Source organism: Thalia democratica, chromosome 6, assembly GCF_965202585.1.
Source record: "Thalia democratica chromosome 6, ktThaDemo2.hap1.1, whole genome shotgun sequence".
NCBI lineage: Eukaryota > Metazoa > Chordata > Thaliacea > Salpida > Salpidae > Thalia > Thalia democratica.
Genome location: NC_139170.1, coordinates 44,488,230 through 44,512,692, shown reverse-complemented (window position 1 = coordinate 44,512,692; position 24,463 = coordinate 44,488,230). Strand labels below are relative to the sequence as shown.

At 24.6% G+C, this 24,463-nt stretch overlaps 2 protein-coding genes across 3 annotated transcripts in view; both read right to left on the bottom strand.

Annotated features, from left to right (window-relative positions):
* The window catches only part of LOC145839474 (C-myc promoter-binding protein-like), a 41,658-nt gene extending 37,358 nt beyond the window's left edge, over window positions 1-4,300 (bottom strand). For both annotated transcript variants that reach the window (XM_082947045.1, XM_082947046.1), the window contains exons 1-3: window positions 4,133-4,300; window positions 2,914-3,066; window positions 1,388-1,482 (exon numbers count right to left, since the gene is read on the bottom strand). In XM_082947045.1, the coding sequence (XP_082803171.1) occupies window positions 1,388-1,482; window positions 2,914-3,066; window positions 4,133-4,275 (391 nt within the window). In that variant the 5' untranslated portion in view covers window positions 4,276-4,300. The remainder of the gene's footprint in view (window positions 1-1,387; window positions 1,483-2,913; window positions 3,067-4,132) is intronic.
* Window positions 4,301-16,460: 12,160 nt separating this feature from the next.
* LOC145839123 (kelch-like protein 38) lies at window positions 16,461-18,357 on the bottom strand. The gene is made up of 2 exons (XM_082946733.1): window positions 18,216-18,357; window positions 16,461-17,845 (listed from the first exon to the last, which is right to left on the bottom strand). The coding sequence occupies exons 1-2, from the start codon at window positions 18,355-18,357 to the stop codon at window positions 16,461-16,463; spliced, it is 1,527 nt and encodes a 508-aa protein (XP_082802859.1).
* Between the last annotated feature and the right edge of the window lie 6,106 nt (window positions 18,358-24,463).

Here is a 24,463-nt window from a genome sequence, read left to right as displayed (position 1 = left end):
ATACAGTAATGTTAATTAAATAATATACAAAAGAACAAAAAAAAATATTATATTTTAATACAAATTTTTATCATTAATAACAAACAAGCATTTTTTAAACTTAAAGAACGAAAACTTTAAATATTAAACTGCAAGTACTTTGAAATGTTAAAAACTGAAATTCAAAAAGTCAATAGGGCTAATCACTAGTTTTTCAATTTTCAAATATATCTGAACTAAATAATAAGCTTATTTTTCATATATTTAAAATTGTCTCTTAAAAACATTTATTTCATATATATTAGACAGTAAACAAATTTCAGCATATCGTGTAAATGATAAATATAGAATATATCGATGAAAATTTTTATTACTTAAATGCTTAAAAACATTGACCTTATAAAGAATAGTTTACGACGTGAAAAACTGAATGTCGAGCTGCTGTTCACAAAAACATACCATTTTAAGTGGGAAAATAATACTTTCTGTATTTGCAAGAAAAATTTATAAACAAGTAAAGTTGGCTGTAACGGTAATTTTCAAATCACAAATCTTTGAAGGTTCTTAGAAATTTTTGACAAAATATTAAAGTTTTATCGAAATCTTGTAAAATAAAAATTGAAATTTTTAGTGAAAATATACAGCTAAGAAGAAAGTGACTAAATAAACATTTATAAAACTTTTGAATGCAAACTATTTTAAATTAAATTAGCAATTAAATTAATTGTAATGGAATTTTTTGAAATTACAAAATTTTAAATGAAACCAATAAAGTTTAACAAAACAGTTTGGCTTTTAATGAACAAAAAAACGGTAAAAAACCTCACCTATTGAAAACCAAGAACTATAAAGATTTATAATTCTTGGTTTATAATGATTCAAACTTAAAGCATATATATTTAAAACCAACTATTACTGTACACAACTTCATTTACTACAGAATACGAATACTACAGAATCATCTAAATAAACATATAAATAATTAACCAAAAGTAAGAAGAATTTTTTTCAAATGCTAAAAAATGGTTTTCAACAATAACTATAAAACCAGTAAAATTTATGATGGGTCAGTTGTATTAAACCTAATAGTGAAATTCTAAACCAGAGTTTCCCAATATTTTTTTCAAAAGACCCTTTTTAAAGAAATTAAAAAGATTTAGCCCCCTCCAGCAACATTTAAAAAAACTACCATTTAAAACGTTAAACATTTTTTTTTGCTCTTTATCATCAACTCCAGAATATCTAGTGCAATTTTCAAATTATGACCTTATGGCCCCCTGTAGTCCCTTTACTGCTTATGGCCCCCTAAACTTCTGCAGTGGCCTACTTTGGGAAACCCTGTTCTTAACAAAACACCTCAAATGTATTCCATCAGAGAAAATTGTAAACTTATCAAAGTAAAACTGACCGGTGGCGTTGTTAACATTGGCGCATCTCCCCTCAGGAGTTGTTTCGATTATATGAACGTCCGGCATCAGGCTATCCGTACCTTCATCGTATATGCTGTAAAATAATATCCGATTATACGAACATTGTTTGCAAATTTTAAAAAAATACTGAAAAAAAAAAAAAATTTAAGTTTAAACTTATTTGTCTTGTTTAAATATTTTGTATGCTGTATAATTCAATCAAAATAAGTGTTAATCCTAGCATAACATATCTAAAAAAATATCAGTTTTTAATCTTAATTAACAATAATTAATTACAAAATAAATTTCAAATACAAAACATGGCACATCAGAACCACTGTAACTAAATACTATTACTTTCAGTTGAAAAACGAAATTTATATGTTTTAAATAAAAAGCATTTATCTACTAAAACTGTATTTTGTACACTATAAAAAATCTCTTTATTTATTCTGACCAAGTCCGTTTATTTTTATTTTTTTGCAAATACAACATTATATTGGCAGTATACATGCTCAACATGGCTTAAAACTTTTTTTTATGTTACTGTATATTATTTTATTATTCTGATTCAAAATAAAGTTAAAGTTTTACGTAAACAACTTTAACAAAACTAACATTTTTTAAATAGTGAAAAGCTTAAGTGAAAATTGTACTAAATTGAGTTATTAAACTAATTAGCAAAACTTTATGATTGAATTTTTTACTTACTAGATTACAAGTAAAAGTTATATAAATTTTATGCACATGCTTAAACTTGTCAACAGTACATGGTTTTATGTTTACTTGCAGTTTCATATTGCTAACCATGCAAACAGATAAAATAAGTACAACACAAGTAAACAAAGCTATAACTTGTCTACAAAAAAATATTTTAAAATTCAATTGATTTCTAACACACAGCTTAAATCAAAAACTATTTTTTATTTGACAAACTTAAAAGTTTTATTTCAAATCTGCTTAAATTAACATTGAGTATATAACCTTAACACAGAGTTTTTTTTACATTTGACTTTTTATGATGGAACTATTTTTAAGAAACTTTAAAAACTTTTTATACTATGATAAGTTAGTTTTTTAGCAAGACTTATCTGATGAGCAGCTAAAACAAAAGCACTAACAAACTTTTTAAAGTTTCAAAATAATAGATTTATGTATACCTTTTTAAATAAAAACTATTATAAATACAAAACTTTGGTACAACAAAATAAACAATTCTGTACAATACTAAAAACAACATATACCATTTTTGAACTCAGTATAAATACATGAAGCAAATTGAGAAATTATTATTTTACAAGTTTTGTAAAATCAGTATTAGCTGGGTCAATTAAAAGTATAAAAAACTCTAAATAAATAAACTTCTTTATCATGAATCAAAAAAGTACTTGATTTGAAAAAAAATCAGTCTTGGATAAATTTCAAAAATTTAACACATATTTGTATAAAAATCAATAACTACATACAATTTAATGTTAACAATAAAAAGTTGTTTATGTTTTTAAAAAAAATAAAAACAATGTACCCGATATCAATGATGGGAGGGTCGATCTTGCCTCTTTTGTAGCACAGCATCAGGTTGTGCGAGGTGAGGCTGCCGTGGTTCAGGTTGGATTCGAACCCGGATGGTGTTGATTCGATGCAGGTGAACCCGATTGGACACTGTTCCTCCATGGTGCTGTGGAAAGTGTGGGTATAAGTGTTTATCAAAGTTAAAAAATGTAAATAGACTGACAGGCTAAAAAAAACAGATTAAGAAAGTGGAAAAAAAAATAAAAAAAGTAGAATATTACAAAAATTAAAATTTAGCTATATGTTACAAATGTTCTAGCTTAACTACAAACTTTTTTTTTTTTTTCTATTTTTCATACATTATTATATATATGAATATATATACGAAATAAAATGTTGTTTCCACTTACACAAAAAAAATAGTTTGAAGTTCAAATAACTAAAAAACTACAAATTGAAAAATATAAATTTAAACTACTTCTTTTTTAGGTATACCTACTTTAGGCATGTTAAGTAAGATATGCTGCTGATAAACATAAGTTAGAATGAGCTGGTTGGGTTTTTTCTAACTTTACATCAACAATATTTTTTATTTGACTTAAAGATTTATATCTAGTTTTATATAGTAAAAACACTCAGTTTTTACAATACATATGTTTCTCTTAGACAGAACAGCTCTTAAGTCAGTTTAATTCAATAATATGATAAAACATAAGTTGATATGCACATGAAATTTAGCAAAAAAACTATAAGGATTCTTATGTAACTAAACAGGTCATTTAAAAATACATGAGACACACTAAATTTACATGAACTCTCAAAAAAATATTTAAAATAAGAGCTGAAGATGTTATCTAGTTTTATATATATGCTCAAGTGTTTTTTGCAGTTTTGTTGTATATTTATTTATTGAAGTGCAAAATTTTGAGTTTGTTTTGGTAAAGTTGTAAAACTTTTAAAGTTAAATTTTTATCTTTTTATAAATTAATTGCAGTCTCAGGAGCTGTACTTCATAAAAACACTGTAACTTCCATAAAATTAAGTAAAATACTGTTATTGAAGTAAAATTGGTTCTGACATCTATATTAATAATAAATCCAAACCATCAATAAAATTTTTAATGATATGACAGTTAAAAGAAAAACTACTTCTAAACTGACATGTAAATTTTCACAATAAAGACCACAGTATTTAAGAAAAAAAAAAGTTAGAAAGCTAATCAACAAACTGACACATCAATGATGCAAATATCAGTGATAGGGTCTTTCTTGTCCGCTGTGACCCATGTCGAGTTTGCATCTTCCTTCAGCGGCTTAGAAGTTTCACTTAAGCCGCATACTACAAAGTATTCTGCTATTCTTGATTCTGATGACATTTTTATTTGTAGAAAGTTATTATAACATGCTGTGAGAATTGATGTTTGTTTTTGGAATTTATTTAGTACTACTTATTCTTAAAACCACTAGTGGTTAATATATACTTTTTATTTTACATAGTTATGCTAAATCACACTTTTAATTTATTTCACTTAACAATATGCTTTTGAGAAAAAACAACAACAAAATTACGGCCATAGCAAGGTAGGGTAAATTGCTTTTTCATATAGTTTGTCTTATTTTTTACATTTGAAACATAGCAGTAAGTTGTTTTTTACCATTTTTTTAAAATTATAAGTAAATGTTGAGATTTAAACAATCAAAGCAAGTGAGTTAATTAAAGGCATAAGGGGAGAGAGGGGTAAATTACTTTTTCACAGACTGATCTTTTTTATTGAGTTTTAAGTAAGCAAACTTTTTGCTTTTAACAGATTTTTTAAACTAAAAAAATTTTTTTAGATATAGCCAGTTAATGACAGAGATTACAATAGGTATCTTATGAGAGGAGAAAATTAAAACAGCAAATAGATAGATATTAAAAGTCTATCTCCTCCTATATTCTGATTTAAATGTCTAACTTTTTAAAAAGTGTTCCTTGCAGTGTTTAGAAAAATTATTTGCATTAAAAATCAAAAAAAAAAAAAAAAGAAATTATAACAAAAATGCCCTTAAGTTTGTAATGAAACCAGCAAACTAAAACTGCAAAAATAAAGTTTCCCACCTCCTCCTCATACAGTTTTTAAATACTTCAATAAAATTAAAAAAAAATAGTTGTTTTGAAACTTTCTGAGTCTAATCTTTACTAAATAAAAAATAATTAGTAGCAAACAGATATTTAAATACACTAGTATTTTCTTTTATTATGGAAAAAAACTTTTTTTTTGTTTTTTTTTTTTTGAATGTTTTTACAACAAGTTGATTGTAGTAATGAAAAGAAAATTTCCAAAAATCTGAAGCATTTTACATTAAATCTAAAGAAAGAGATAGATTTCTAAATTTTTATTTTCTGATAAAATTGGTCATTAACAATTTGTATTCATATTCCATACTTTAGTTTCCATACATAACTCCTTTCCTCTATGACCTTGAAAAAAACTAATGATTTTATAAATACATATTGAACACAAATCTTGAAAATAAGCTATTTACTATTTTGGTACTAATACATTTTGTAATAATTTGTTTTTAAGTGCTACCTTATTTTAAAGTAAATATGATGTTATATTGAAACATAAACTAATGTGTTTTTATTACTTTTGATACCAAAAAGTGTTAAACAAAATATTTTCAGATTGTTCAAAGCTCAATTTTGTGTTTTTTGTACAAATGCTAGTTAAGACTTTTATACTAAAAAAGAACAAGTTTGAAAAAAATAAGTAGTTTAATTTAAATCATGGTTTGTAAAGGTTTGCTTTCCAAATACATTTTATTTCAATGATGTAATTCATGACTAAAAGCAAACTAAAAACACATAAATGTTAAAAATATTATTACTAATTAAAACTACTATAATAAATCAAGTATATATTGGTTTATTTTTGTAAATACTGTTAAACTGATTTAAAAAAACTTTTTAGCTTCTATGTTTATTTTTTAATTATCTTTTTAAATCTGTTCTAACCTTAATTACAACATTATGATACTGACAACAGTACAAATGTTTGAAAACTACATGAAAATCTTTTCTACATACTATTATGAATATAACTAAAACGGGAAAGGGTGTATATTCCACAAGACAAAATTGCACAAGTGCACAAAATTGCACAAAGCAAAATTTGCACAACACTAATTTTTTCATAGTGATTTTTTTTAGGTAAATGGAAATTTCAAGATAAGTTCTCTGTATTACAATAAAATTAGTATTGAGTTTTTATATTAATGTAGGACTAGTTGTAGCTAATAGTAACAAAGCATTTTTTTGTTTTAGTAGTTTTAATTTTTCCTTCTGAATTTAAACAATCAACTTTTAAAAATACTCTATTTAATTTTAAAATAAATCTAAGTATCTAATATAAATTTAATTAGAAATTTTAGTTTGATACGATAACCTAAGACTTAGTTACAAAAAATCAAAGTCTTATATAACTATTGTATTATAGTTTTGAACGAAAAATAATAAATATTCTTTAAAATAACAACTAAGATTAAGTTAAAAACTGCTATTATTTATTATTTGAAGCACAATTCAAAATGTTTCCTTCTTAAACATAAAATAACCTACTATCAGTGATAATAAGTTATTGTATGTTTAAGTGCTCATACTCATAGAAAACGTCCAACTATATATAGTACAATGTTACTCAACAAACAACAAATAAAAAATCAACAAACATTATACAACAGAGAAAAATGTGAACAACCAAACTATGTTAAGAAAGGACTTTAAAGCTACAGACCACATTAAACCAAAATCTAATCAATTTAAGAGTTTTTAAAACTGTGTTTTTAATAAGTAACTCATTTTAGTAATTACCTAGCATAATGTAGCACCAATATCTAATCTAGCTGAAATTATATTATATTCAATTTTCTTTTTATAATAATTTTAGGCTACAAATCAATGTTTATATATGTTGTTAAAAATATATTTAATCTAAAAACATACTTAGTTTTTAACAAGCTATATAAATACAAATTAAGAATTTAGGTAATTTCCTAGGATGATTTCGCACCAATATCAAAGCAAAAATATTTTACACTTTCTAATTTTACATTCTGATAAGACAAGTATAGAGTTGAAAAACTCTAAATCTAAACTATACCTTAATCATTGAGACCTTAAGGTAAATAAAATGAATTTTTGATTAAAAAAAGCTACCGATCGAGGGTAAGGGTTAGGGGTAACAGTGATAGTTAAGATAAAAATAACTAATAGAAATTATTTAAAAAAATAAAACTGAAAGGTAAATTAATTAAAAATCAAAACAAACTACCGATCAAAAATAAGGGTTAGGGGTAGCAATGATGGTAAAATAATAAACTAATAAAAAATATTATAAAAAAGAAAATTGAAAAATAAATTAAAAAAAAAGCTACCAATTAGGAGTAAGGGTTAAGGGTAACAGTGATAATTAAAAAAAAACAACTGATAAAAACTATTAAACAAAAGTTTATTGTCCAAATTTGAGTAATCATGTTCCCTATATTTCAATTTTATACTTGTGTTATCAGAATATAAAACTAGAAAGTGTAAAATATTTTTGCTTTGATAATGGTGCGAAATCATCCTAGGAAATTACCAGAATTTAACTATTATAAACCAAAATACTTAATTGATTTAATTTTAAATACCCTAACAGATATAAATTGTTATATTGATAGAATCGTTTTATGATAAAAGCAATTAAATATTTTAGTTTTATTATCTTATGACAAATAAGTTAAACTTTATTTATATATCTATAAAATATATTTTTTATCCTAGAATTATGATTAAAAACATATCGAATATAATATAATTTCAGCTTGATATTGGTGCGACATCATCTTAGGTAACTAACCTCAGTTATCATAGAGGATACTTTTTGATTGTAGTTATGGTATGCTTTACTATTTATTTATGTTATAGTTATGGGCAAAGCTTTAAGAAGCACTTTTAAATATAATCCCCATTTAAGTGATTTGGCAAAAGAAAAGTAGCAAAATGGTTTCTATCAAACTTTTTATTTAAGCTTTGTAATGTAGTAATACTTATAAACTATGTTGATTTTAAATTAAAATTCTAACTATGTAAGTATGAGTATTTTGTTATACAATTATAAAAAGAAAGCATTATTTAAAACAAAATTATTACTTATTTTGTCGAACATAACCACTATAGCAGGGGTCGGCAAACTGCGGCCCGCGAAGGGTAAATCTGCGGCCCGCGAGCATGTTATTTTTTTGAATGGAATGCGGCCCGCGAAAGAAAATTTTGTGGCCCGCGAGCATGTAAATGTGGCCCGCTGACCAAAATTATATTTCTTGTTAAATTTTTCGGTAATTCGACTTAATTTGATTAGTTTGATTTTAAGTCTCTTTATAACATTTTAAAATAATTTTAAGAAATTACTGCTTTAATTTAAAAATGTGAAAAAGACAGATTAGCGTTCTAACAGGATATGTTTCTCAGTTTCATTATTACTTTTTTTTTACAACAGTAAGTAATTATCTGAAAAAAGAGTGTCAAGAGTGCTTGGATTTAATAATTTGGTTATATAATACCTAGTTATTAAATAAACTAGATGCAAACATTTTCCATTTTGTACAAAAGTAATGCACAGTAATTAACTAAAGTGTCATTTCTTTATAGCTTAGATACTCTTTTTCAATATTTTTTATACCTCAGTTTCTTTTATAATTTTTTTATTTGTAAATGTTATATTTTAGTGTGAAAACATTCAAAATAATATAGTAATAAGAAATAAGGTTCATTTGATTTTTGTTTTGACACATTTTAAATTTTTATAAGTTTTCTATGCACACACATCTTTAAAAAATACTCATATTTTAAACCACTTTTTATTTAATACTTTAGTCAGTTTAAGTTTAGTTTATGCATACTTTTCTAACATTTTTATTTATACATGTCATATCTAAATTTGTACATGCACATTTAAAACAATATATATGACAAAAGTTAATATAGTTTTTGTTAGGTATACATTCCATTTTTCAAACATTGTTTTTTTAAGCTAAGTTAATTTTTATGCCTTGCATATCAATACACACAATTGCTGTTTTTTGGAGCAACCTATTTATTATAAACTAGATATAGGGATGGTAAATTTATAAAGATTGTACATTGTTAGTCAAAAAAGTTCAAATTCAAGCAAATAAACAACTTAATATTGCCACACACACAGACTATCACTATTTGAAGACTTCAAATCTCAGGCCAACTAAGCCATTTTTTAAGTTTTTGGCTAGAATTGCTTTTTGTTAACAAAAATATCAGGAATGTTTTTGTTGACTCAGGCTGGCTTTTTTGCTTAAAAGAGTGGCAAATTAAACTTATGATGTATGTTTTGCTCAATCCACAGTGTTAGTTTAAGTTTTAATATATGTTAAATTTTAAGTCTCGCAGCTAATATAATTCAAATTATTATTTATATTATTGTGTACATTAAAGAATGAACAATCAGTGTTACCAAAAAAGTTGAATCCTTGAAAAGCTTTGAATTTGTAAATTTACGGTTAAAAATTCTAGAAAAAAACTTGAATTGAGAATTTTTGAAAAAACCTGGAATTTCAAACAATTTTCACATTTAAAGTAATGAAATTTCGATTTGACTAAAAAAAAATTACCAAATAATGTTTTTTTATTAAAAAATATATTATAGTAGCTTAACAGTATTTTTTAATAATGATAAATGTTTTAAGACATTTTTTTTAATTTTATTAAACTTTATACTAAAAATAAAAGAAGGAATTGTACTTCCAAAAACTCCGTATTTGTACATTGCACCTTTACTTGAAAAATTTCACCGATTGTTGTGCTTCGCGTTGGAACTAAATCAAGAAATTCTACTAAAATGTCAAAGTTAGTAAAAAAATCTCTAATAAAAATTCTCAGATGGGCAATAGTTTTTCTATCAGTGCTCTCATGTCCTAATTTGATTTAAGCGACTTTATATCCTTAATGCATTTCCTAAACACGATTTCATGTTGTCATTGAAGAAATAAACAAAAGTTTTTCATTACCGCCAACATCAATTCTTTATAAAAGTTTTCAGTTATAAACGATATATCATTTTAGTTAATAAATTTTGCTATTTTTTTACTTGCCTTAGCAATTTTTTCTGATTATTCTGTAGTTACTGAAGATAATAATGTGCTTTGTCGGAAATAACTTTGATGATTTTTTTTATATTGTTTCTCGCAATAACTCCTAACTAACGCTTTTTTATTCTTGTAGCTCGTCTTATATTTTACAATTAATATTTTTAAATGCAATACTCTTATTGCAAATAAAGAATTGCTATCATGCTTAATAAAAAAAAATTCTACCTCGCTCATGACTCAATAAAATTTTATACTTTTGTAAAACTTGTTTAAGAAACTTAATTGTCCATTCCAGCTGACTTATATATTTTTGGCATGTAATTTATTTACTGTTAATAACCTTTGCTATTTCTTTATGTAGTGAACTTTATATTAACTGGGTTGCTACACAAACAGGCTATTTTAAAAGCTTAAAAACTCAGGTGTGTGTGAAGCTTTTATTTCAAACACTTTAAAGAAAACTTCCAATTCTCAGAATAGTTTTTATGACTGTTGTGTAGTTTACTAATTGCATGTTTTTTTGTTTTCTTGCACTTTGTGAACTTTTTGATAATGATGATATTTTACTAGGTATTTAAGCTTGATTAACAACTATTTATTAGCTTTTTCAAATTTTAATAAATTTAAGCTGGTTTGATACATCTCAGACATTTTCGCTTTTTAAGTGGCAACCATGAAAAAGTCTAATTACTAATAAAATATTTTATTAAAGTATTTGAGAATTAAATCATTTGTTATAGCTTTCTGGAATACAAACAGGTATTAATTTTATTATGTTAACTAATTACTAAATTTCTTAATGAGTGTAAATTATTTAACTTGCAAAACTTTTTTCGAAGTAAATATTCTTAGAAATATAAAAAAGTGTTGATGATATAACAAATGTATAAAAGTAACCAATAAGTTTTCTTTCAAGTTAGGTTTTTATAGAGAGTTAGGTTGTAAGTAAAATTAAAAAAGTATTAATTTTAACTTATTAAGTGCTTATGAAAGTACATATTTTATTAACAATATTAGTACATATTTATTAAAGTATATTAGTCAATGTAAATCATAATCTAATGAATATTATTTTGATTAGGCATTCTATGTATAGCTAAAAGTCATTTTAAACAAAAAGGTGAATAAAAGTAAAACTTTTCTTTAGTGTGACTAAAACTAAAACCATAAGATTATACAAATGTCACTAAAACTAAAACTGCGGCCCGCGAAGACTTTGGAAACTTGAAATTTGGCCCGCGACCACCAATTGCCTGCCGACCCCTGCACTATAGTTAGGTATTTTCGTGATCAAGATTTAACATGAATTGTTTTATAAACAAATTAAGCAACTTATAGTTCATTACTTTAATATACAGATGTGAAATAAGAAAGTTATAGTCAGAAAAAAAGTTAGCTACATGTTTTATATAAATTAATGTTTGTTCATAAAATAATTTAAAACACTTAAGCGCAAGTTTTAGTTTAAACGTTTTAAAAACAAATAAAAAATAAAGTAATTTGTACCTAGTGTTTGAACAGTTTTAAGAAATTTCTACCATTGAATTTATTTAACAACAGAGTATAAATGTTGTTTAAAGCAAATATTTATAAAAAACACTTGAAAAAATTATAAAATATATAAATTTGGCACATCATTATTAAATACCTTATTTTACTTACACTTTTAGTACCTATGTTATATAAGATATCCGAGAAGTTATAAACAAGTTGTTTTATCAAAACCTTTATTTGTTGTAGATATTAGTGTTTTACCTTCATGAAAGTTAATTGTTTGTTATTTATATTTACATATTTTATTGTATGTAAGTAGTTTGTGATGATAGAAACTATCCAATATTACTGTTACCTAAAGCTAAATGTTTATTATATTCATTATTTCTTTTATTATAACACTCGGGTGATGATAGTAATAGTAACTACTTTTTTATTTGTTGATTATATTTTCTTGTGTATCGACATTGCAAGCGGTTATTTTATATAATTTTTTATTATAAATATTTATTATTGTATAAACATCAATTTGCCATTTATTTTATCAAAGTTACTTAACTTTTAATAACACTAAAAAAACTAAAACTTGTTTCTTGTTTTTATAACTCTAAAGTATACAGAATTAGTATTTACTTTTGTGTATCATTTTGTATTATTTTTAAAAATAGTTGAAAATTATTAGCTAACAATGCAGCTTCAGTTTTTTGAAAAACTCTATAGTATTAACAGCGCGGTTTTTTTTCTGTCTGAACTTTAAAAATTTTTATTAATTTTTAAAAGGGAAAAAAGTATTCTAGTGATGCAACAATAGGTAAACTATGTTGATTTTAAATTAAATTTCAAACTTAAGTTGTTAGATAAAATTTAATGTACTTTTTTTAAATATACTAAAACAATAAAAGTATGATTTCTACCAAAAAAAATTATAAAATCTTAATAAAAAATTAAATAATACTGAACTGTTATATACAATTATATAAATTATACAAAACTTTTCACTTCAATACGGTAAGTAGTATTTAAATAGTTTGAGATGCTTGAAAATACTAAATTTAAATTATTAATTATACAGGAAATTGCTAGAACTCAGTCGCCAAAAGACAACAATAAAAACCATCAAGCTCTACTTTTACTTTGCAAAGTTTGTATTTTAGTTTAATTTGTTTAAAGTATCTTTTATCTAAATTAAGTATGTTTAAATTTACTTATGTGAGTATTATTTTTATTTAAAGACAGTTGTTTAAATATTTTAGTTTTAAATCACGGTATATCTCTTATTCAGTTTAAAATATTTCCTAAGCTTTTGTAGTTAGTTTGTACAAAGATATTGATTTCTAAGTCGTATATTGTTAAGGTTGTAATTTTCACCCGAGTTCAAACAGCATATAATTTAACAAATGCAAACTTGTAAGTTAATTGTTTAATTTTACTGTAAATACAAAAGTTCAATCAATTTTTATAAACTTGACTTGTTTGTTGGTAAGTAACAGTAGTAGTAATAGTTTTTGTCAAATTATTTTTTACTTGTTTGAATACTTTTATAAGCGTATATAAAATGATCTTAACTTAATTTGTTAAAAAACTAAATTTAAAAACTTATATTTTCTCGAATAAAGTAACAAAATACTTAAAATTTGCATAAATATTTGTATGATAAAAATTAATTTTGATTTCTGCCAACCACTAAATGCATTTATTTAAGTGTATCTTTTTCAGTTCAAGTTGTACAAAAAATTTTCTCTGTAAATATTTATTTAAAAAAAAGCTTTTAAATTTAAATAAGATACAAGGAGATCGCACATTAAACTGAAAAAATATTTATACGCGCTTCGCAATCGATTTCAGTATTAAACACAAACTGAAACTTTTTTCTGTTATTGTTTATTAAACGGAAATAATCGCTCAAAAAGTTTGGTTAAGAACCTGTTGAAAACCATTTGGTTATAGAGTCATGCATTACCGATACATTTTTATGTCTTGTACATGACATTAAACTTATTAAAACGAAATATTTGAGATCTAAATATATTTATGTAATTAATCCACAAAAAAAGTACCAAATTAAATTTAGCTGTTTTAAATTTGACAGACTTAACATAGCATTTAAATTAATCATAAAATAACTTATAACAAAACAAAAAAAATGACTGTTTAAAAAATAGTTTTATACTAAAACTTAATATAAGTTCTCTATCAAAACTTTTTACTATTATTTCTATAAGACCGTGTTTATAATTAAAAGTTTATTGCAAACAAACATAAATATTTAACACAATGTGAATGTTTTGTAAGATGTTTTAGCTTAAATACTAAGTTAACTTAAGCTTATAATAAAATTTACACAAATCTTAACCGACTCTATATTTTTTTATAAATGTTATCAGCTTTTTTTTATCTGTAACAAAAAACAAAGTGTTAGGTTGTTGCTTTAAAACACTTACAATCATTTAAACAAAATAAATTATCAAGTTATCCAGGTACAATATATGTTATATGGCTTTGTGGTATATGATATTATCTTGTATTTTCTTTTGAAGGTTTTTAATTATATTGATTTATCATATAAATGATATTTAAAACAATTTTTTTCACATTTTATTTATGAAAAACACATTAAACCCAATTGGTTAATACTATATTTTTATTTACAACATAAAAAAAAAACAATATTAATAACTAATTATTGGATATTAAAGAGATAAAATCTTTTTTACATCTTACTATATTATATAAATACAATTGTTCAGCTGAAAACAACCAACATTTTTGGTACTGTGATCAGCACTAGTGAACTAATCAAATATTTATTTAATGTAAAATATTAACTTAAAAAACGTATTGCATCTAATAATGGTAGTTAAAACAACTAATCAACAAAATATTAAAAAGAAAAATAAAAGTTTCGAGTTTTTTAAGGTATGATATGAACGAAAATAGATTGGATTTTTACTTAAATTCTTTCCAAACAAAACTCTGGAAAATCATATAACTTTTCTGTCTACTTTTATGTATTGGTTTTATAGTAAGTTAAAAATTTTTTTAAGGAAGCAAAGCAAAAGTTTTCTTATTTAACCAGTTTTCACTGTTGTTTTTATAACTGTACGATTTTAATTAAAAAAGAGAGCAATACATTTAGTACAAAGATACAATTTTTTGTAACTGCATTACTAAGGTATTTAGTACAAATAATGTAGTTGTAAAGGACAGCTTAGTATTAAGAATATATTTAATTTTTTTTATAGACTTTTTATAAAACATTGGCGTGTCCCTTTCAATTTGACATTTAGTTTTTTGTATCTATTCTCTAGGCTAATATTTTTATGTAGTTTTCAAATTGTGCACAAAAGTTTTGAAGAGTAATAAAACTAAAAAAAAGTAATTGTTTTTATCTTTTTATATGTTCTAAAGCTGGTTTTGATACATTTTCGGTTAAAATAACTATTAATCGTACTATTTGTGATTAAAAAATCTAACAAAATAATGGAAACAATATAAATAATAAGTTAATTAATGACCATAATTTTATTACCTTAGGTACAAAGAGATTATTTTAATATATTGTTAAGCCTTAAAATATTAAATATGTAAAAAACTTATATACTAAAAAATAAAACTTGTTTGTGTTTTAAGAAACCGATTTTTTAAAATAAAAACGATATTTAAGATATATTTTGGATAAGAATGAAGGTAAAAATATTAGGCTTTAGAAAAGTTTCACCAGAAAGAATTTATTTTATTTAAACTGTAAAAGCAACTTCATAATAATGAAAAGTTTACTTGTAAGTTGCTTTTTTTTAAATAAAATAAAATATTTTTATTTGTAGTACCGTGGGTTACAGATAAAATAAATTTCCGCTGAGTATTGTAAAATTTTTAAATAGATAGCTTTATACAACATTAAAAGCTAGTCACAAGTCTTGGACGAAAAAAAGGTTCGATAAAAGTATAAGACATATTTAACCTTAGTTTTTATTTGAGGCCGTATCAAAAATAATTCTAAATACAAACAAGTTTAGTATTTAAAATAAAACTAATAACATTATTAAGTAAAAAAAATAAAGAGATAAGTTATTACTTATAATTTATAATACTACACTAACCTATAGGATGTTATGTTTTTTTAATTTAATGAAAAAATTTTTAATACTTTTATCAATTTACTAAAATTGTTTAACATTTTATTTTTTTATGATTTATATTTTTTATATAAAAAACCGAATAAATAATTATTCAGAACATTTTTTGTAAATTGCTATTAATTGAATCTGTTTAAGACTTTGTTTCTAAATAATTATTTGGTTTTCAAACTAAACTAATTTATGTTTAGTTTTTGTTTATATACAAATAAATACAAATTAGTTTTAAAAAATTTTCAATTTTCAGTGTAGCTTTCTTATGTTTAAATTACTTTTTATGATTATTCTTTAGCAAACAACAATTAACTGCTAATAACTTTTGCTGAAGATATAGCACTTAAATGACTTCAAAAAACGTTAAGTTGATTTTGAAATATTAACATCCAAAATTTGTAGATTTTTGATATAGTTTTATATATTTACAGAGTGTAAAATTCTAACATAAAAACTTTTGAAATATTACAAAGTCTTAAAAATTTATCATATTATAGTAATTTTACTGTTGTTTTTATGAAAAGGTAAGTATGTAGTACCAAATTAATCAAAACAATTATTAAACAATATCTTTTTAGGTTACAATGAGTTGTAAATTTACCCTTTTTATACTAAAATAGCAAATTTAAAAGTTATGCAAAGTGTAATGTTAAGCACAACTAAAACGTCTAATAATTAAGTTGAAAAGATATCGAACTAATTAAAATCTAAACTAAAAACAAACCGTATTTATTAATGATAGTTAAAACAACTTATCAACAAAATAATTTTATAACTTTATCGGTTTTAATGTTTTAAGACAATATATCAAGACAAACAGGCATTTTTACACTACTAAATCCCAGACCAAGCTTTGGTAGTTTGTATAATTTTTCAGTCCACACATCTGTAACGGTATCATAACAAATTGCATACTTCTCACTGTCATTAAAAGCATAAATTTTATGACCGATCGCCATCGCTGTGTAAAAACATGAAACTCGTTCTGAGTAGGATTCAAGAAGAGTGAACCTCCTGCAGGTGCTGTCATAGACCTCGCAAGCTTCAGTTCCAATTACGAACAGCTTGCTTTTAACTGCAACTAAACTGTGACAAAAGTTACCCTGGTTCATAGCAGGCATTGGAGTCCACTCATCAGAAAACACGTCGTAAGATTCTACAGTGTGTAGAATCGTTCTTCCAGTTCCCCCGCACAAAACAATTTTTTCTTCAAACACGGCGCATGCAGCGCATTCTCGGGCTTCGTTAGTCCTGGCAACTTCTGTCCACGTGGTGTCTCTGGTGTCGAGCTGTGAACAAGAATCTCCTCCAGTCGCTCCGATGATGAATATTTTGTCTGTGAAAGCGCAACCACAAAACTCGTTGACATCTCCACTCATTTCAGCTACATCTTCCCACGTGTTTCTTGCTATTGAATATTTTTCTACGGATTTTATCATTTCGTGATTTTCTCCATAACCACCAAACACATAAACATCTGCTTTTGAGCACACTGCCAGTGAAAATGATCTCTCCGTTCTCATTGACGTGAGAAATTTGAAAGAATTAAAGTCTTTCCCGGAAATTTCTTTTACTTTTCTGGAAACTGGTCTTGGAAACTTTTCGCGGCCACCGCAAATCAGTAAATTAAACATATTTTGATCACAGTATCTGCTCGTGCAGCCAACCCTAGGCTCGTATCGTGATGAACCTTTCTTTATCTTCATCTCCCCTTCCAATATAGCGATGCATTCACTGTCTTGCGAAATCGGCGAGGATCTTTTCAAAAGGTGCTCCAAAGCGTACTGTGAGAGCAAAGGAAGGCGAACTCTAAGCAAAAGATCTTTCGCATGCTTGCCACGTGACGAGGCGTCGTGGCTCAGCCAGCAACTTGCCGCATCGAACACCTCCAGCTCCGACGTGACATTCAGTTGAGGGCTTCCGAGAATTTTCGATAAGAGTGCAAAGTCCAGCTCCAAGAAGCTACTGGTTCCAGCGACAATCGCGAACAAGCGTTCAACGTTACTTGAAAGTTCCTTGGAGAGTGTGGGTAAGTGAAAAAGTTTTGTTACTTTGAGCAAAACAAGCACATTGCGAAAGTTTATTCCTTTTCTCAGGTAACTTTGGAGATCTTCCGTAAGCAAGATCTTGCTTAACTTCAGAAATGAGCAGAGGTTCAAATCGTTTTGTCTGGTATTCACTAAAAAATATTAAACTTGTGTTTAAACTTAGTGGTGTTGGAACTTGTGTACAAAGTTTCAAGCTGTTTTTTAAATTAACTTAAGTTATTATTAAAATAGTAAAAACAACTTCTTTAGTATGTCTTTGTTTTACCTATTGTCCAAACAGTACATATATTTTAAAAGATGAAATAAACAAACTTTTTTTAAATATATTTTAAAGTTTTTAATATAGAAATAGGATTAAATTTAGAGGATTTAAAAGAATATAACTGTTTTGTTTTTTTATTTTTTTTATTGAAACTTATATGACATTCAATATATTATGTATATTGCTAATTTTAATATATAATGACATTCAATATATTATGTATATTGCTAATTTCAAACCTGATTTTTTTGTTGATTTTAATTTTTCAAAAGACTTGTACCCAAAATTTTTTCCACAGTTTTCTTTAGACAAAATAACGAGATTTTGACCAACAGAACATTTGGTTGTTTTCGTCCTTAAAGCTTTAATTTTGTTATTCATCTTTATCTAACAGTTTTTACTCAACCTGATTTTTTTTTAATTTGATAACTTTTATAGTTTATTAATTTTAAAAGTTATTCAATTAAAAAGGTATATATATATATATATATAATAAGGTGATATTTTAAACTTAATTACTTTCTGCAGAGCCAACTTGGAGAGCTTTTAAATAATTGTTTATTTAATTAATTTGTAGTTAAATATTAAATAAAACCTTTTTTTTGTCTTTATGAAAAATATGTTCTAGAATTTTTTAAATTGTATTTTCATAATAAATTATATATATATATAGAAAATAAGGTGATTATTTAAACTTTATCACTTTCTACCGAGCTCACTTAAAAAGCATTTATATAATTTACTAGCAAAATGCGAATTTTAAAGATTCCAAAACATACGTTTAACAAAGAAAAAAAGAAATTGTCTTTAATCTTCAGCTGGCTAAATTTAAAATAAAAAGCACTTTTGTAAACAGGTATTTAAAATGTATGTACAATAAACAATTCTTATATCATTTTGTTTTTGCTTTTTTCTGCCAAACTTTTGCATCTCTGTTTACCTTAGTTCTTTTTTATTCAAATTGAACCAACTTAAGATTAAAGAAATCTTTTTTGTCTTTATGAAACATATGCTCGGGAATTTCAAAATTGCATTTTACTAATAAATTATATATATACATATAAAATAAGGTTGTTATTAAAACTTGAACACCTTCTACAGAGCCCATTGAAGGGCTTTTAAATAGTTTATTAGAAAAATACGATTTTAAAATATTAGTAAATATGTTTCATAAATCAAAACGCTTTAATCATCAGCTAATTCAATTTATAATAACAAACACTTTTCTAAACAGAGATGCAAAAGTTATACAAAAAAATAAAAAATAGTATGACGTAACATTTTGCATTACAAAAATTCGGGAAGAGGAGTGAATACATGTCGTCTTGTCGAAATATGAAAAGCTCCTCTTTAAATACATTAAATTTTGAAGTATTTTGTAGTCACAAAATTCTGGTTTTTGTGAATTTTTAGTTGATTGATTAGTTAGATGGTAAGATCAATTTTTGTACCGAATTTTTATAATGCACATAATTACGTCATATTGTTATTTGTTTTTTTTGTATAACTTTTTCATCTCTGTTTAGTAAAGTGCTTGTTATTATAAATTGAACTAGCTGATGATTAAGGCATTTAGCTTTATGAAACAAATGTACCAGCATTTTTAAAATCGTACCTATCTAATAAACTATATACATACATATGACTAAAATAGTTTTTTTTCCTTACTGTTGTAATGTTTTCAGTTGTAACACATCTTTTACTTAACTTTTGTAAGCAATAAAGCTAATAATAACTTTTTGACATACTAACACGCTCATAATGTTATTACTTAAACCATTAGAAGAACTTATTCAGAAAATTTAAACTATTTTGATTTCAAAAACTTTTTTTTATATTAAAATCTAGTTTTTTATTCTTATATCTTTTAACTACAACTGATTTTGGAGTAAAATTCTGCTAGAATACAACTTTATTCTAAAAAAGTTATTAATTTTTGTCTGAAATTAGTTCCAATTATGAAATAAAAATACTTTTAATAATACTGTGTTTTTCAAATTTGCACTCTTTAAACAAAATGGAAACCTTGAAGATTTTATAAATTTATAAATGAAATAAAAAAGTAGTATAAAATACTAGTAATAGAACATAAATATTGAAAAACTATTATAATAAAAAAATGGGACATTATACTCAAACAAAAATTAAGGAAAAAAAATACTATAACTAGTGTGCGATTTATAATAAACCAAATACATAGCTAGGAGTTGCAAAATAAAAAGACTGCTATTTGATGTAACATGATACCAAACTGTATTTGGTAACTGCTTAAGTTTAATGGGAAGTTTTGAGTTAAATTCCTTGTTTATCTAAGCGTTAAAAAGAAAGAGTGTTTTACTGATGAAATGTTGATATAGTTCAGATAAGGAGAAAGTAAAGAGCATTCACAAGTTTACTGATGCAAGTTTGCTTTACAGTATTACAGCCACATAAAAACTTTTACCAGCTGAAGCATGATTTTATTCTAGACGATTGGCTCCTCTAAAAATGTAGACTTTTTTATTTTTGTTGTTTATTGTAATGTTATTTTTGTAACAATGTAATTTTTTATAATCAGTTTTTTGATTCAAATTGTAAGTAATTAAATTTAATATTTAATTTATACATTCTTAAAGTATATTCTCTTAACATTTAAGGTAATTATAAAGCATAAAGTTTTGTAAATTTATATTTTACTTGGTGTTTATATTTTTAGTGTTTGCAGTGGTTACTATATCTTCATTTATTTTCATGCCTGGTTTTATATAGAGTTGCCATAAGTATTGTTTAATATTAACTTAAGTAATAATAAGATTAGTTTATTTTTCATCATTACGGGTTACAGTGCAAGATTAGAATACACTATGGTCAACCTACAATTTAATGTAGGTTTTATTGATACAACCTTATAATATTTAAGAAAATTATATGGTTATAAACATATATATATATATATATATATATATATATATATATAGGGTGTGTGAAAAAATTCTTTTTGTGGTCTTTGACAGTTATATATGTACAAAGTGCATATATATATATAATAAAGTTTACATCCATAGCATTAACCATAATTTAACTTAAACATAACTAATATTAAACAATAGTTTGGGCTACTTTACACAAGGTAGGCACAGATATTAGTAGTTATGCTTTATTATAAAGAATCTACCACAAAAAAAGAATTTACTATAGAATTTATTTAAATGGAAAACTTAAAACTTTAACACACAAAGTAAGTCTAAAATAAAACATATATAAACTGTATAAACTAAAACAAGATTTAACTAAAACTTTAAGTACAAAAAATATATTTTTCAAATGAAGATTTTATATTAAAACAATCTAACCAACAACAAGTTAAAAAAATGGAACTAAATAGTCACACTAGCTGTCTACTGAAAGCTTTTAAATTGAATCTCCACAAATTTTCTCTGTACTGTAGTTTATATAGCTATTTTACGCATGATTGCACTTCCATATATGAGAAACTTAATGCAATTTATATTTATTTCATGAGGAATCGTTCTGGTTGACTAACTCTATATCATTCAAAATTCAAAACTATAAAAAAACAAATGAAAACACCATATTAATTGCATTGTAGTAATTTTACTTAACTCTGCTACCTTAGGGTTTTTCAAAAATTATTGGTCATAATCTTAAAAAAAAATTCATAATTTTATAATCAAAAAAAAAATTATACAAATCTTAAGTGAATATAATTTAACGATATATATAGTGTAAAATGCTCAACAAGTTTTGATGTTATTTGAACACTAGCAGTGGTCTTCAAGGTGTACACTGGTGCACAGTAGTGTACACAATTTTTTTTAGGGTACACGAAAACTTTATGGTGCACAAAACTTTTTTTTTTGTTTAAAAGAGGTAAAGTATATTTTATTTGTTTAGTTAAACGGGAAGTTCAATATTGTATTGAAATTAAGTCCTATGATACTTTATTGAATTTACTTTATTAGCTATTTTGCTAATTGACCATTTTAATACTCTGAAGGCTTAAATCTATTTAGTTTAACAATCCATCTCTAAAATAAGCAAACAGGTTGTAATGAAAACAAAACAACAGTGAACTCTTCTAAAAACGTTCAAACATTGGTGAGATGAGGACCTTCCATTAATCAGCCACAAACAAGAGGGAAGCCATAAAACCTATAAGATGTCTAAAATGTTAGTTAGTTTTCTTAACTAATTATTCTTGTCCAACTTTTTTATAATTTCTATACATCTTTATTAATTAAATTTACAACTGATTTAAACGCATTAAGATAAATATAATTAAAAAGGAAAAATATTTAGTGTCTACTAACACAGGGTTGCAACACACCCATGATACTTGATATGAATAGGGAAACTCTGTACTGTATAAAACTTTTAAAATTATCAAGGCAATTCAAGCTGGTTTGAAATTTTGTACTAACACAGGCCAGCTTGGTTATTTTAATAAAAACTGAGGTTGTTTAAAAGGTTTTTTTGAAATATCAAGCTAGTTTCTATGAGATTTAGTTGTTCCAGTTTTAATATTTTGATATTTTATAGTTAATTTTGTTGAAAAGCTTCATTTCTGTTGTTTTAAAAGCTGTTGAAATTTTTTATCTTTTTATAATATAATGTTTTAAAGACTTGAAATAAACTTTTATAGGCTTAATATATTTAAGGTTATTCAATACAAATTTTCATCACTTTAAACAATTTTTCTTTATTAAAAAGTGGCAACCCTGTAACAAATGTTTGAAAACATTTTAATGCTATTAAAGGTAAGTTCAATATCTGAAAATAAACAAAAACAATACTAAACATTTTTAGAAAATCTTTTTGGCATCTGAGCTAAAAAAAAATAATATATCGATATTAAAATAACCTTATCATAGTTATTTCAGTTATAGTTTAAAATAAAAATCACTATCCTTATAAATAAAATTAGTAGTTTTTAGTGAACCTTAAATTTAATTAGAGTATGATAACACTACTTTGTAAATAGATACTAAGAAATATTCAAAAGGTTTAAATAGTTTCACACTTAGTGTAATTTTTTAATGTTTTTAAATTAAATCATTGTTTCTAGAAAAACGTTATTTAAGTAATTTAGTTTATATAAGCAACTCTAAGTTTTGAGTTTTTGTTATGAATAATTTAGGTTGACTAAGTTTTTTTTTATTCCTTAGCTAGTTTTGAGTTTTTCTCTAACTTCAAGTAATTGTTTTTGACTTCCAAATGTGTTTTTCTTAAATTTAATGATTGATATCTATTTTTAAAGTCTTTTTGTTTAAAAAATAAACTAAAACTTGATTTTTTTTTTGAAAACTAGATTTGTTTATTTGTTAGTTTTAGAGTTTCCAAAAACATGGAATCCTAAAACTTGTCAATTTAGGCTTAAAAAACCTAAAATTTGAAAATTTTTGAATAAACCTAAAGTTTTGAACAAAATCACTAAAACAACATGGAATTAAAAAAAATTTTCATGTGAAGTAAAAATATTTCAAACTGACACAAAAACTCTATATAAATACATTTTTTGTTATCTAAAAAAACATTTAAAGACACGTTTAAAGTAACTATAAAGTATTCTTTCAATGCTGTTATACTGTTGAAGACATTTTTTACCTAAACTTTGTTTCATAGTAAAACTATACCAAAAAAAAAGTACTCTTGAAAACCTGAAATAATTTCAAATAACCTTGAAATTTATTTTCTAAGACCTTTGGCATCCTTGTAATTTGAAATAATTGCTTTAATTTTTTTAAATCTCAGGGTGACTTAGGACAGTTCAAGGTCACTTAGAGTAGTTTTTCTGACTCAAAACAAAAACTTGATATTTCAAAAATTCAGGCAAGTTTTTTTTTTAATTCAGGCTTATTTTTGTCTTAACTAGACAGTTTAAGATATATATTTTATATTTTTGACTTTTTAACTTTATTAATTTTTAAATACTAAAATTATATAATCTTTCAAATTAGTTTAAAGTTTAAAAACGGTTCAGTTTATTACTAAACTCACAGGTTTGCCACACTCTGTATAAATAAGACTAGACTAATTATAAAAATCATAATTTCATAGGCTGTTGTTTATGTTATACACAGGATAGTTTTGATAATTATTCTAAATATCCTAAACAGTTCTTTACTGACTATTTTTGGATTGTTATGTATCAAGTCCAGTTATATATATTAGAAAGCAAAATGCATCAAAAAAGTCATAGCTTATATATTTATTGAAATACCTGTATAAAATATCTATAATTTTATAAAATTATTGATTTTACAAATATTTTTTTTCCTTACAAGTACTAAGTTGTAAAATTAATTTTATTTTAAAACTTAAAAATTAATTAGTTTTAAACTTGACATTGTTTAAAATGCAAAAACTACAACACATAGCATTTAGAAAACGGAATGTGAAGTGTCATACCAGCGCAGCATCGGATAAACAAACCAGGACAGTTGGCACATAAGACAAGTGAAAAGATGACCAGAAAATACGGCTTTCA

Coding starts and splice junctions, on each gene's coding strand:
- LOC145839123 (XM_082946733.1), bottom strand. CDS start 18,357: ATGAATAACAAAATTAAAGCTTTAAGGACGAAAACAACCAAATGTTCT. Junction 17,846..18,215: donor AAAATCAACAAAAAAATCAG/GTTTGAAATTAG, acceptor AATATTTTTTAG/TGAATACCAGACAAAACGAT.